Raw genomic sequence first — 15,043 nt, forward strand, 5'->3', positions numbered from 1 at the left:
CTGCTGGTATTAACCTTTGTGTTGCAAGATATGATAGGCCTACACAGTGTCCTTGCATGGCTCCTATTTCTGTGAGAGGATGTTCATTCCTCAGCCTTTGCAAGACAGCTACTTACTTTTCATTAGAGGTACAGTATGGTAATATAGGTATTAAGAGGGCCCTCTAATACCCCATGGCAATTTCATAGCATGACCTATTATTGCATTATTTTCTAATAACACCTATTTTTAAAACAGATTGCTGTAATTGGATTATAACGTGTATTGAAACAAATACTTCTTTCCGTTCATGACAGCTGCTCCTTGGCCTATATTACACAGTGGCCACCGTTAAAATGAAATGGCACGGTCTCTTATCAATGGAACACACGCACAATATTAATGGACCACACACACGCACGCGAAACACGCGCACACCTCCCTGCACCCATCCAGGACCCGTCAGTCACACAGCGGCGGGGCGGGCAACATGGCGGCTATTATCTCCCCGCTACGCTCCTCCTTCAGGATTTGTAACGGGATACCCTTCCACCACGTCTGCTGCCGAGCCAAACTGCGGATGCACAGAAAGTGCGAGAGCCAGAGGAGACATTTACATGCGTCCATCAGCAGGTAAAAAGACGGACACATGACGCGGAGCGAGGGAGGGATGCTTGGTGCTGCGGCAACTGCTAGCTTACGCGGGTGAAGGGTGACTGTTCGTCACGTGTCGATATTGAAGATTGACAGCTAGCTGCGGCGTGCGGTGACATTGTAGCACACTAAACTGTCAAATGGGAGGGAGGGCATGGGTTACAAGCGGAATATCACGATGTATACATGATATGAGGATACTTTCAAAAACCGGGTCGATCTTGTATTGCATTTTTTCCTGTCTATTGACGAAGAACATTACTGCTGAGAAGTTGTTAGCCAGCTGGTACTGTAGCTAACTAGCTAGCTTAGCTCAGTTCACCTGTGCGTCCGGTTGGCTTGGCACAGGTTGATATGGTTCGAAGAGCTCCAACTGACCATGCGCATGGATGGGTGTCAAATAAATCTCCTGAGCTGCAAATTGAAATGACAGAATGACAACAAACAAGACTTTTTTTTTTTCACCACTGAACTAATAACGTTTCGTAGCCCCCCGAACATGACTGATACAAATACTGCATGTAATACAGCGACTAATTGGGGTTAGCGGTACCAAATGGCACCATAGTCTGTCACCACTTCCTCTTCAAATTATTCCCCACATTAGATGTTGTGTTATTCAGCCGGCCGTGTGTGTGTGTGTGTGTGTGTGTGTGTGTGTGTGCGCGTGTGCGCGCGCGCGCGCGCCCGCAGGCATGGTGCGGTGGTGTTGTCGGGGACTGAGATGGCCCGTCAAATCCACAGAGAGATCCAGAGGGAGGTGGAGGAGCTGGTCTCCGGGGGCAATATGAGACCCCACCTGGGTGTGGTGCTGGTAGGGGATGACTCGGCCAGCAGGACCTATGTCAGAAACAAAACAAGAGCTGCTAGCCTACTTGGTAGGTAGTCATTAAAGACACCCAACATGCAAGTTGGTTTTACTATGGAAGTGAGGACAATTTACTACTATTCATTTTTTCTTCCTTAAACATACCTTAATAACCTAACCTTTAGGCCTAAAATTAACTTATAAAAGTTAAAACCTAATAATGCTTCTTGTCACAGTGAGGACCGGCTCACTCGCATGATTTGAACACACACACAGAAACAGACATTTTTGACTGTGTGTTTGGTATCAGGTATCTCCAGTGACACGGTGGTGAAGCCTAGCTCTGTGTCTCAGGAGGAGCTACTGGAGCTGATTGACAAGATGAATCGAGACTGGAAGGTCTCAGGCTTGCTTGTTCAACTACCTCTACCAGGTAACAACCATAACGCTCTGGTCAGAGACTTCCAAGTTGAACTGAAAATTATGTGACCCATCCACAAGCTTGTTGAAACTTCTCACTAAGACCCATCCGCAAGCCTGTTCATACTGTACTTCTCCTCACTAAGATACATCCATAAGCCTGTTGAAACTGTACTTCTCACTAAGACACATCCACAAGCCTGTTGATACTGTATTCTCCTCACTATGAAACATCCACAAGCCTGTTGATACTGTACTTCTCCTCACTAAGATACATCCATAAGGCTGTTGAAACTGTACTTCTCACTAAGACACATCCACAAGCCTGTTAAAACTGTACTTCTCCTCACTATGTCACATCCACAAGCCTGTTGATACTGTATTCTCCTCACTATGACACATCCACAAGCCTGGTGAAATTGTACTTCTCACTAGGACACATCAATGAGCGTGCAGTGTGTAACGCAATAGCACCAGAGAAGGATGTGGATGGGTTTCATATTGTCAACATAGGGAAGCTGTGTCTCGACCAGAGATCCATGGTACCTGCTACACCCGCTGCAGTATGGGAGATCATCAAAAGAGCTGGTACAAACAAACAAACACACATATACTCCCACTACATTATGGGAGATCATCAGAAGAGCTGGTACATGTGCACAAACACCTGCTCCCACTCCATTATGGGAGATAATCAGAGGTAAATTGTTTGGCTTTGTGTTGTACTGTTGAAATCAAAGCCATATACATCATACTCAGGGTATCAAATCAAGCCTCATACTATCGTTAATCTGAGAGGTATACAGGAGATATTGGACGCATTTACTGATTCTTCCCACTAGATGTCACTAAACCTTCTCTTTCACCCGTTAAACTGCCTACTGCATTTTGCATAAGACTGTCAGTGTCAATAGCTGTTCCACATCACACAAAAAAAGCTTGTATAAACCCAGTTAGGTGTTGATTTAAAAAAAAAAAACATCTGTGAGTGTGAAAGGACGCTAATTCAATGCGGTTGTGTGCGTTTGTGCGCCCAGGTATCGAGACAGTGGGGAAGAACGTGCTGGTGGCCGGACGCTCCAAAAACGTAGGCTTGCCTATTGCCATGCTTTTACACACTGACCGCAACCACGAACGCCCTGGAGGTATGCTGTTTTCTGTCAGGTGTGTGTGTGTGTGTGTGTTGCATTTACCATTCTATAAAAAAATGTGTAGCCACAAGCTCTGATGAGACAAAAAAGAATAATAACTTTAAAGGAGACAACTTTAGAAGAAGGGGGCCTTGCAGACGAGCCATAGTTGTCTGTTCCTGAGCAATTGGTGTTTGAGCCTCAGTTATTCATACTGTATTGCAGAGTTTGGCAACAAAGTGTCAAAAAAAGAAAGAAAACCATTACCAGGAAGTGTTTTTTCTTTCAAAACACATTTCTATTTGGGCTTAGCTGGGATCAATATGCAGGGTACACATATTTTTTTAAATAATTATGATCCCACTCGTCCCAACCATTCACTTCTCATTCTTTTGTTGGGAAAGAAATTCAGAAACAAACAACCTGAGCCATATCGTGGGTAGTTTTGTTGGTGTTGTTAAAACTAGGATTAGCAGGATAGGTCAGACGCATTGGGCCAGTAAATGAAAGGTTGCTGGTTCTTATCCCTGAGCCAACAACTTGAAAAACGGGTAATTTTATACCTAAGCATAATGGTGGACTCTCAGGTTGTTTCAGGAAATAAGACTGTGTTTCGTACACTTACCTGGTAAATTAACAGGTAAAGAAACATTCAGATGCTGATTAGACACGTTAGAGAGATTGTTTCACGACTAACTTTGATATACCCTCTAAATCAACAGAACAGAATCATATTTTCTTTTTCGTGTTGTTTCTGAGTCAGGGTTTAATTACCTTTTAGCTCAGTGGTAACCGCAGAGAGTGAGGAAAAGACAGCGGGGGCAGTTTAAAAAACCCTACCATTTGTATTATTATTGAGAGCAGTCTGTCCCCCTATGGCTTAGGGAGAGTCTGTAATTTGGAACTTAATTCCACCTCGCGTGCCAAAGTGGGTGTTGCTCCACAGCATGTTCCGGTTATTATAAAGTCGTTTATTACCAAATGCCTTCTGGTAAAGGAAATGATTAATAAAGGAAATGCAACCCCCTACCCGCCCTCCCACTAACTGTTCAAACAACCTCCTGATGCAATGTAGCTACGCAGGTGGATTACACCAGAAATAAGGAGGGGGGAGAGGCTGAAGAGAGTGAAAGACAACAGGGGGAATAGAAAGAGAGGGATGTGAAGGTGAACAGAAAGAGAGTGATCATGGTGGACAGAGAAGAAGAAAGGAAGGAGTTAAGAGAGAAAGAGGGGTCAGAGGGTGAAGAGGCTAAAGAGGAGAGGGTGAATCACAGTGAGATGAGGGCGTTTAGAGAGATGGAGGGATGAGAGGGTGAAGAGAGAGAAGGGGTGGGGGAGGGGGGGGGGCGAGAGAGAGATATAAACTAATAAATAAGGAGGTGGAAGTGGAGTCTGCCTGTCCTGTCCTGTAGGTGGATGTGGTCGAAGGGAGAGGGTGAGGAGAGGGTGAGGAGAGGGTGAGGGCATTGGAAAGGTGCATCATACAAAATTACCCTACTGGTGATGACGACAATATTATTTTATGAAACAACGCAACGAGCCGACAAAACACAAACATAACAGACGAGGACAATATGAACTGTGAACCTGTTTCAGCTAGTTATGTTGCAGTTGATGTTGAATGTTGATTTTGACTCCTCGTCAAGTTGAATACACACGTACACGCACTATTTCTCTCACAAACACGCACAAATACACACTTTCTCTCAAAAACACATGTATATACACCTTTTCTCTCTCACAAACACATGTGCATATCAGGTATGCAATTGAGCAATTTACAGTGCCTGGTCTTGCCCTTCATTCCTGGCCTATAAAATATTTAATTACTGGTCCATACAAACAGACACACACACACACACACACACACACACTTGTTCTGGGACTTTCCCATCTAGCGTTGGCTCAACACCCAGACAGTCAGTCGGTTGTGTGTCCCACCCCACCTCTGGAATGCCTCGGCTGGGGCGAGGTGCCTAGGAGAGGTCCTGGGTGGGGTTGGGGCCTACAGGGCTATAGGAGCTTCACAAAGATGTGCAGAGACAGACAAGCAGATGGACAAGTAGACAGACAGACAAACAGACAGACTGAACGAGCGGGCAGACAGAAAGGCTGAAAGGCAGGCTGGCAGGTAGACAGGCATCCTAAAGTCTGTCATCTTCATCTAGGTGACGCCACGGTAACCATCACCCACAGGTGTACGCCCAGAGAACAGCTGAAGCAGCTGACCCATCTAGCTGACATCGTGATCTCAGCAACAGGTATATCCAGCTACATAACTAATGTAAAATATCTCCAGGCTACACATGCATAGTAGCTAACAATAGCAACTAAAAACATTGTTTTTATTCTCGCTTGCCTGTTAGAACTTGCTATAATAGTGGGGTACACTATTTGGTTATTTATTAATACAATGCTCAAAAAATTAAGGGAACATGTAATCATCACAGTATTAACACCAAGTCAATAAAACTTCAGGGATATCAGTCTGTCCAGTTAGGAAGCATAAGCGGATTTGCAGGTGGTGGCCACAGACATTTGCTCTCTCCTTATCCTTTCTGATACTTCTCATGGTGAACATTATGCTGCCTGCAACATCATCCAGCATGACCAGTTTGGTGGTGTGGGTATGGTGTATGGTCTGGGGAGGCAAATCCTTGGAGGGTTGCACAGACCTCCATGTGCTAGCCAACGGTACCCTGACTGCTGTTAGGTACCAGGATTAAATCCTCAGACCCATTGTCAGACCTTACACTGGTGCAGTTAGCCCTGGGTTCTTCCTGGTGCAGGACAATGCCTGGCCTCATGTGGCCAGACCGTGTAGGCAGTTCCTGGATGACGAAGGCATTGATGCCTTTGACTGGCCCTCACGTTCCCCAGACCTGAATCAAATTAAGAACCTCTGGGACGTTATGTATCGGTGCATCTGACGCCGCCAAGTAGCGCCAGAGACTGTCCAGGAGCTCAGTGATGCCCTGATCCAGGACACTATCCTCCGTCTCATCAGGAGCATGCCCAGATGTTGTCAGGAGTGCATACAGGCACATGGGGGCCATACACACTACTGAGTCGCATTTTGAATTGCTGTGTTGAAATTCACACAAGTTGGAACAGTCTGTGATTTCACTTGCTTATTTTTGGTGAGTTTGAATCCAGCCCTCGATCGTTTGGTGATTTTGGTTTCCATGTCATTTTGAGCTCAATGAATTACACAGTATTCTGTAAAGATTTTGATCTTTCATATATTCCGTTCATCAAGAGGGTTCCCTTAATTATTTTGAGCAGTGTATACAGGCCTATAAATATATATATATATATATGTATATATATATACACTCACCTAAAGGATTATTAGGAACACCATACTAATTCTGTGTTTGACCCCCTTTCGCCTTCAGAACTGCCTTAATTCTATGTGGCATTGATTCAACAAGGTGCTGAAAGCATTCTTTAGAAATGTTGGCACATATTGATAGGATAGCATCTTGCAGTTAATGGAGATTTGTGGGATGCACATCCAGGGCACGAAGCTCCCGTTCCACCACATCCCAAAGATGCTCTATTGGGTTGAGATCTGGTGACTGTGGGGGCCATTTCAGTACAGTGAACTCATTGTCATGTTCAAGAAACCAATTTGAAATGATTCGAGCTTTGTGACATGGTGCATTATCCTGCTGGAAGTAGCCATCAGAGGATGGGTACATGGTGGTCATAAAGGGATGGACATGGTCAGAAACAATGCTCAGGTAGGCCGTGGCATTTAAACGATGCCCAATTGGCACTAAGGGGCCTAAAGTGTGCCAAGAAAACATCCCCCACACCATTACACCACCACCACCAGCCTGCACAGTGGTAACAAGGCATGATGGATCCATGTTCTCATTCTGTTTACGCCAAATTCTGACTCTACCATCTGAATGTCTCAACAGAAATCGAGACTCATCAGACCAGGCAACATTCTTCCAGTCTTCAACTGTAAAATTTTGGTGAGCTCGTGCAAATTATAGCCTCTTTTTCCTATTTGTAGTGGAGATGGGTGGTACCCGGTGGGGTCTTCTGCTGTTGTAGCCCATCCGCCTCAAGGTTGTGCATGTTGTGGCTTCACAAATGCTTTGCTGCATACCTCGGTTGTAACAAGTGGTTATTTCAGTCAAAGTTGCTCTTCTATCAGCTTGAATCAGTCGGCCCATTCTCCTCTGACCTCTAGCATCAACAAGGCATTTTCGCCCACAGGACTGCCACATACTGGATGTTTTTCCCTTTTCACACCATTCTTTGTGAACCATAGAAATGGTTGTGCGTGAAAATCCCAGTAACTGAGCAGATTGTGAAATACTCAGACCGGCCCATCTGGCACCAACAACCATGCCACACTCAAAATTGCTTAAATCACCTTTCTTTTCCATTCTGACATTCAGTTTGGAGTTCAGGAGATTGTCTTGACCAGGACCACACCCCTAAATGCATTGATGCAACTGCCATGTGATTGGTTGATTAGATAATTGCATTAATGAGAAATTGAACAGGTGTTCCTAATAATCCTTTAGGTGAGTGTATAATATAAAGAGCCTCATCGAGGAAAATACAACTTAAAATAATTCCTTTAATATTTAAAACTTACGGATTTTAAATATTACGGATGTGTACAGTAAAAATGCAGACCAGTGCAACATTCCCGATGCATTGTTTCGTACTGCTCCATTAACAGTGAATTACTTCTGTCGTAACGCAATGCATTTGATGTGGTCGGTGGATTGAAGTGTAATTCAGCACTACACAGACAAGCCGCGCGATCAACCTCTGTTCATTGTCTTCAGTAGGGGTGAGAGAGCGCACAGCAACAACGTGTGCTGTACTCTTACCTACCAGTGTGGATCATTGTAAGATTAATATCTAGCACAAGATACTTTTCACCCTAAAATTCCTGAAGCCAGTGTTTCTGTGTTTTAAATTAATTGTTTTGTTCACATGTGTGGTGGTTTTTATTGTTACGTCCGATGTCCATGAAATGCGCCAACATTTTGCGTTCGTTATTTTTGTTGGATGGCCTGTACGTACTTTTTCATACTTGACACACGTGCTTTCGCAAGGCAATACAGTTGGAAGCAGGAAGAAGATTATTTTGGCAGTCTCTAGAGAACCTGCTCTAAATGACTAAAGTGCATGTTGCTACCGGGACATCAATGCCAAAATTGCTACCTGGAGCAGGATACTACAGTTGGGTTATCTGTGCCATTGATACTATAATTAGCTGTGGAAAATAGGTGCTGGTGATTCAGCTAAGCTAGAGCAAAATGGATAGCATTGTACAGTAGTTATATACAAAGCTAGCTGACTATTGTTAGCAATCTACTTAATTCGTTTTTGAGTTGGTTAGGTAGCCTACTGTAGCCACTTTATTTTATTTAGCAGATAATCAAATTTAGCCTGCCCAATGTAGATTTGACATTGTAAATAATATAAGATATGATAAACCTGCCATTTTCTGACTAGTTGGCTATGGTCATGCTACGTCCCCCTCTGTGTCACGCACTCTTTTCATTGAAAAATTTCAACAGTAAAACCACACACAAATTGAAAATATTGAACGCATGCGTTACACTAAACGCACCGCAATACAGCTTTGTATTGGAAACCTACCATTTTGGTTTGTTCCATGGACAATAAACTTCCGCTTTGACTAGACCAAATGTGCCAATTGCGTTGTGTATGCATCGTTTTGTTGCAATTCCTTAGCCTATCGCTACGCATTATTTTTTGATTTACGGCGCATCTCCAAATAGTGAGGCTGATATGTACCGTCGCCGGGTATCCTGCTCTTTTCGATTTGTCAGACGATATGTATTGAGACATAAATGCTAAAAATGCATGGAGGAAGATTTAATCCTTATTAAGCTACCAGGTCAGTAACTATAACCTGTGGGCTATACAAACATTGTGAACGTTTTTGTTAAGCTAGCTATACTCGTTTACCAGTTTTTGTGTCTGCCACCTGGGGATAACTTGCTAGCTACATACAACCTCTAGATACTGAAGCTGTATGTAGTTTGAGTGTGTATGGGGCTGTATATTTGGCAGCTTTTTTGTTCATTTTCGTCATTACAATTATAATTAGGTTGGCAATGCTTTTTTACAAATAATATTTTATATATTTACAAATGTATTCTATCAATTCTGTTCTGACAATGCTTTTTGGATGATATTAGATGCAACTTATTTATAAATTGACCGTTTTCGGTTTGATTAACGCACACGTTTTGGTGCACGATTAGGAAACGTGCCGTCAGAGTTTAAATGCCAACAACGACGTCAGATTACCTCAGGACAGTCAGATTCTAGTTAGCTAGCACCGATGGGCAAGTGCTGTTGTCTCTGTTACCACGGTAACCTCTCTGATCAGTCATATTTTGGCTTAGTTAACTCAGATGGGGTTTGTAAATTGAGCAGCAATATACCAAGTTACTTGTTACTAGATATACTTCTATTCTTTTGGAATTACACAGCGTACCATTTTCTGTGTTTGATGGTGTAAAGGGATGGGGGTTGGCTGTCAAAAGAAGTGTCTGGTAGATTTTGAATCTACTTGGCATTTCCTGGTGGACCAAACGAGAGTTAAATACCTTACATTTAGAATGGCAACTGAAATCATCAGGTATCTTCTTGATCTGCAACACAACCAGGACTTTGGACAGAGACAGCAATGAGTCTTTCAAGCCTGGTACATGTCCCACGTTTAAAACTGTAGGAGACAGGGAAAATTTGGAAAATGCATTCCTTTGATATATAAAGATTTAGATATATAAAGACTGACCCTACTCCCCCAGCACAATAATATAGCAGCGTAAGACCTTGGGGCTGAGACAGGGTGGTCCAGTGACACTGTGGCCCTATCCAGGGGAGGCCCCAGACAGGGCCCAACAGGCATGAAATCAATCCACCCACATTGCCAAGCATCAACCAAAGGGACACCCACCAACCGCAACCACCCTGAATGAGGGCCAAGTATTGCCCACAGAGTACAGCTCAGTTGCACAAGTGTGCAACAGAGAGACAACAACAAGCCAGTGACTCCACCCCAAATGGCATTGGAGGGAGGGCATCCCAGTGGCGATGAGAGCCCACCTGGCAAGACTGCCTGGGTGGACAGTATCAAGCCTTTCTGGTCACCTTCACGTCCCTGGGCCAGACTACACTTAATCATAATCCAGGCTGTAGAGATGAGTGTTTAGAAAACACTTGAAAGTTTGCCCTGAATTTGCATTTCTAAACTTAATTGGAAAATCATTCCACAGTAGTGGAGCTCTATGAGAGAAGGCCCTGCCTCCGGCTGTTTGTTTAGAAATTCTAGGTACAATTAAAAGGCCTGCATCTTGCGATCTAAGGTTACGTGTAGGTATGTATGGCTGGATCATTTCAGCAAGGTAAGCAAGTCCATGTATTGATTTATTTAACAATAAAACCTTAAAATCAGCTCTAACCCTAACAGGCAGCCAGTGTAAAGAGACTAGAACTGGAGTAATGTGTACATTTGTTTTTGTTCTAGTTAGTTCTGAAGAGGGCTGTGCACAATCGCAATCTGACAGATTTTGAGCGCTTTTGCCAAGAAGAGTGGGCAAATATTGGCACGCCAAGATGTGCCATGCTAATAGACTCCTACCCAAAAAGACTGAGTGCTGTAAAAAATCTAAAGTTGCTTCAACAAAGTATTAGTTTAAGGGTGTGAATACTTATGCAACCATGTTATTTTTTTCTCCTCAAAGATTTCATTTTGTTTTTCAATTGAATTGTTCACGTTATAGGTCACATTAAAGGTGGAAAAAGTTCTGACATGATTTATCTTTGTCTCATTCTTTAACATCACAAGAACCTGGCATTTTGACAGAGGTGTGTAGACTTTTTATATCCACTGTATACTACCTTGTAAATTTCAATGATGGCTTTTGATTTTGAAAAAGAAAATCTGAGTGCTGCCAGCATAATATCCTGCTGCTAAAATAACACTAATGAAGCCTTGTTTGGCCATCACTAGTGACTAAAGCCATAACAAATGTTAGTATGTTTAACACAATGCTTAATGGTGACAATGCAAAATTGGAGTGATGTTAATGCGTGACAAAATAATCTAATGTCAAGGTGCAATTTTATTATGAGGTGGAATGTCCCAATTGGTCCCAATACTGGCATACTAGTTTATTATATACTAAACAGTACGTACTTCACAATCATCCGCAAAGTACGTGCTTGTAGCATTTAGTATGCAATTTGAGATTCAGCCACAGTTTCAGACCGGATCACTTTGTGATCTCCTTAAATTCATATGCTTCCATTGATTAGCAAACTTACTTTGGAGAGTCTTTTGTAATGGAAATATATATGGAAATATAACTTTTGTATGAAATAAGCATAATCAGAAGCGATATTTTAATTTAATTTATGCTCAGAACATAATGCCACTACCTCCATGTCTTACAATTGGAATATGTTTTTTCTGTTCAAAGGCTGTGTTTTGTTTTCACCAAACATTTCATCAGGTACCAAGGCCAAAATACTCCGCCTTTGACTCGTCTGTCCAGAGCACATTGTTCCAATAGTTTTGGTCTTTACCAAGTGTTTTCTGGCTAACGTCAGTCGTGTCTCTATTGTCTTTTTTTTCTGCCATGACTTGTAGGGGTGCCGGGGCTGATCACGGCAGACATGGTGAAGGAGGGTGCGGCAGTCATCGATGTGGGGATCAACCGAGTCCGTGACCCCATAACAGGCAAACTGCGATTGGTGGGAGATGTGGACTTTAATGGTACAGTAGTGGAGACACGTACACACACTTGTAATGCTCTAACTTTATATTTACAATCCTATTTACCCTGACCGTAACTCTGAAAACCCTATACCTAAACCGTAACATAACACTATCTCCAACCCTTACCTGAATTCTAGCCAGAAATGGCCTTTCTAAAAGTCACACAAAATGCTCCTCAGTTTAGCTTGGCTTACTGTTCTTGTATGTCTTTTAGGATTTTTACAATTATGCACACTCGCGCACACACATTTTAAATGTTGGTTCTAGAAGATATACTGAGCCTCAGTCTTCCCTAAAAATCCCAAGGTTTCAGTTCAGAGCTTTAAGAAATGTTTTCTTTCTGTTTCTATGTTGTGGAGTGTTGATTTATGCTTAGACCTCAGGGTTTTTACTGTTATGTACCCCTGTAGGAGTGAAGGAGAAGGCGGGGTTTATAACACCAGTTCCTGGAGGGGTGGGGCCTATGACAGTTGCCATGCTGATGAAGAACACTGTAGCTGCTGCCAGATACGCACTGACACACTGAAACACACCAACATAAAATCACTCACACAAACATAGAATCTCACACACAACGGAACATGCTAGAATAAACACACAGTGAAACACAAAGGTGACACACATTATCAAACACACACAGAGATGACACACTCCAATACAACCATACGAAGCATGCACACTCCATACATCCAGGGGTTTGGTTACTTTAAATGTTTTTATTTATTAATTTTGAAGCTCATTTATTGAGAGTTTTTACATTTGTATTTTTTCTACTGAAGCCATTAGTGTTATGTTCCAGTTATTTAAGAATATTTCAGCTTATTTGACTGAAAGTGAAAATCAATAAAAAATTAAAACCACTGTCAAACCTGTTGTTTCTGACCAATTTCATTAAAAAAAAAAAAGCAATTATTTCAGTTAGTATGTATTAAGGGTGGGGAAAGTTGGTCCAGAACCATTTGGTTTTGTGGTTGGGATAATCAGATTATCAGATCAGTTTTTGCCTTACATCTTGGCTGACTGAGCCACAAGAGCAGGACTGACACCTATCTAAACTGTTGATTTGGTCTGTTTTTACATTTATATTACCTCCAGGAGATTTTTTGGTTTCATCAAATCCAATCAAATAAATATTTTGTTATATCTGCAAGCTAAAATGCTTGTTTGCAGCAATTTGTACATATTTCAACCCAAAAGGCAATTATCTTCTCAAATCTTTATGGCTTGATTGAACAATATTACTGCTAAGTCTATTTCAATGAATTCCTTTTTGATTATGACCCATTTGATTTTAACCAAACCTTCGTATTTGCCCACTGTAAAAGTATTCAGATGGCGACTTGACAGAACTGGAATAGGGTGACAGAAAAAACGATGAAGGTGCTAAAAGCAAATATATATATTTTTTAAGAAAACTTGAAGGACAACAATAACTTGCTTTGAGGAGGAGGTGTAATGGGATGGTGTGGAGGTGCTTGCTGGTCATACTATCTGTGATTTATATAAATTCAAGGAACACTCAACACTCAACCCACTCAAGGGCTGTTCACTAATGTGTGCAATGCATGCAAAATAAATATATACAATATATACAGTATGTCACAAAATCAAATAAATTACATTTATTTATAAAGCCCTTTTTACAACAGCAGTTGTCACAAAGTGCTTTACAGAGGCACCCGGCCTTAAACCCCAAGGAGCAAACAACAATAGTGTTGAATTTCAGTGGCTAGGAAAAACTCCCTAAGAAGGTCGAATTTTAGGAAGAAACCTAGAGAGGACCCAGGCTCAGAGGGGTGACCAGTCCTCTTCTGGCTGTGCCGGGTGAGATATTAAGAGTCCAATTGGAATAATAAATACATTTCTCTGGGCTAAATCCAGAGTCTATTTGATTTTTAGACTAGGTCAGAAATATGACCAGGTGGACAAGGACAGGGACAGCAACGGGCCCCCCAAACCAGGTAATCCGCAGGTGTGGACCAGGACCTCATCTCCTCCTAAAATTTAAAACTGGAGGAGACTGAGAAAAGTTAGTAGTGCATTCCTCATATCCCCCAGCACAATAATATAGCAGCATAACACCTTGGAACTGAGACGGGGGGTCCGGTGACACTGGCCCTACCCGGGGGAGGCCACGGACAGGGCCCAACAGGCACCCCTCACATATTTGCTAATATTTGATTATATCTTTTCATTTGACAACACTGAGGAAATGACACTTTCCTACAATGTAAAGTAGTGAGTGTACACCTTGTATAACAGTGTACATTAGCTGCCCCCCCCCCAAAATAACTCAACACATTGCCATTAATGTCTAAACCACTGGCAACAGAAGTGAGTACACCCCTAAGTGAAAATTTCCAAATTGGGCCCAATTAGCCAATTTCCCTCCCCGATGTCATGTGACTTGTTAGTGTTTCAAGGTCTCAGGTGTGAATGGGGAGCAGGTGTGTTAAATCTGGTGTTATCGCTCTCACACTCACTCATACTGGTCACTGGAAGTTCAACATGGCACCTCATGGCAAAGAACTCTCTGAGGATCTGAAAAAAATAATTGTTGCTCCACATAAAGATGGCCTAGGTTATAAGAAGATTGCCAAGACCCTGAAACTGAGCTGCAGCATGGTTGCCAAGACCATAGAGCAGTTTAACAGGACAGGTTTCACTCAGAACAGGCCTCACCATGGTTGACCAAAGAAGGTGAGTGCACATGCTCTACGTTATAACCAGAGGTTGTCTTTGGGAAATAGACTTATAAGTGCTGCCAGCATTGCTGCAGAGGTTGAATGGGTGGGGGGTAAGCCTGTCAGTGTTCAGACCATATGCCGCATACTGCATCAAACTGGTCTACATGGCTATCGTCCCAGAAGGAAGCCTCTTCTAAAGATGATGCACAAGAAAGCCCGCAAACAGTTTGCAGATGACAAGCAGACTAAGGACATGGATTACTGGAACAATGTCCTGTGGTCTGATGAGACCAAGATTAACTTATTTGGTTCAGATGGTGTCAAGCGTGTGTGGCGGCAACCAGGTGAGGAGTCCAAAGACAAGTGTGTCTTGCCTACAGTCAAGCATGGTGGTGGGAGTGTCATGGTCTGGGGCTGCATGAGTGCTGCCGACACTGGGGAGCTACAGTTCATTAAGGGAACCATGAATGCCAACATGTACTGTGACATACTGAAGCAGAGCATGATCCCCTCCCTTCGGAGACTAGGCTGCAGGGCAGTATTCCAATACGATAACGACCCCAAA

At 42.7% G+C, this 15,043-nt stretch overlaps 1 protein-coding gene across 2 annotated transcripts; it reads left to right on the top strand.

The window, feature by feature from the left end:
- Positions 1-424: 424 nt before the first annotated feature.
- mthfd2l (methylenetetrahydrofolate dehydrogenase (NADP+ dependent) 2 like) lies at positions 425-12,646 on the top strand. 2 transcript variants are annotated; one of them, XM_010876916.4, is made up of 8 exons: positions 425-612; positions 1,327-1,511; positions 1,752-1,874; positions 2,297-2,449; positions 2,899-3,006; positions 5,163-5,255; positions 11,663-11,788; positions 12,202-12,646. In XM_010876916.4, exons 1-8 carry the CDS (start codon positions 470-472, stop codon positions 12,315-12,317), a joined length of 1,047 nt encoding a protein of 348 aa, XP_010875218.1. In that variant the 5' UTR covers positions 425-469; the 3' UTR covers positions 12,318-12,646. The 2 variants fall into 2 exon arrangements, with proteins under 2 accessions (XP_010875218.1, XP_034152603.1); XM_034296712.1 differs by lacking the exon at positions 425-612 and adding an exon at positions 629-1,175.
- The last annotated feature ends 2,397 nt before the right edge of the window (positions 12,647-15,043 follow it).

The sequence above is a fragment of the Esox lucius genome, chromosome 13, assembly GCF_011004845.1.
Source record: "Esox lucius isolate fEsoLuc1 chromosome 13, fEsoLuc1.pri, whole genome shotgun sequence".
In the NCBI taxonomy this organism is placed as follows: domain Eukaryota; kingdom Metazoa; phylum Chordata; class Actinopteri; order Esociformes; family Esocidae; genus Esox; species Esox lucius.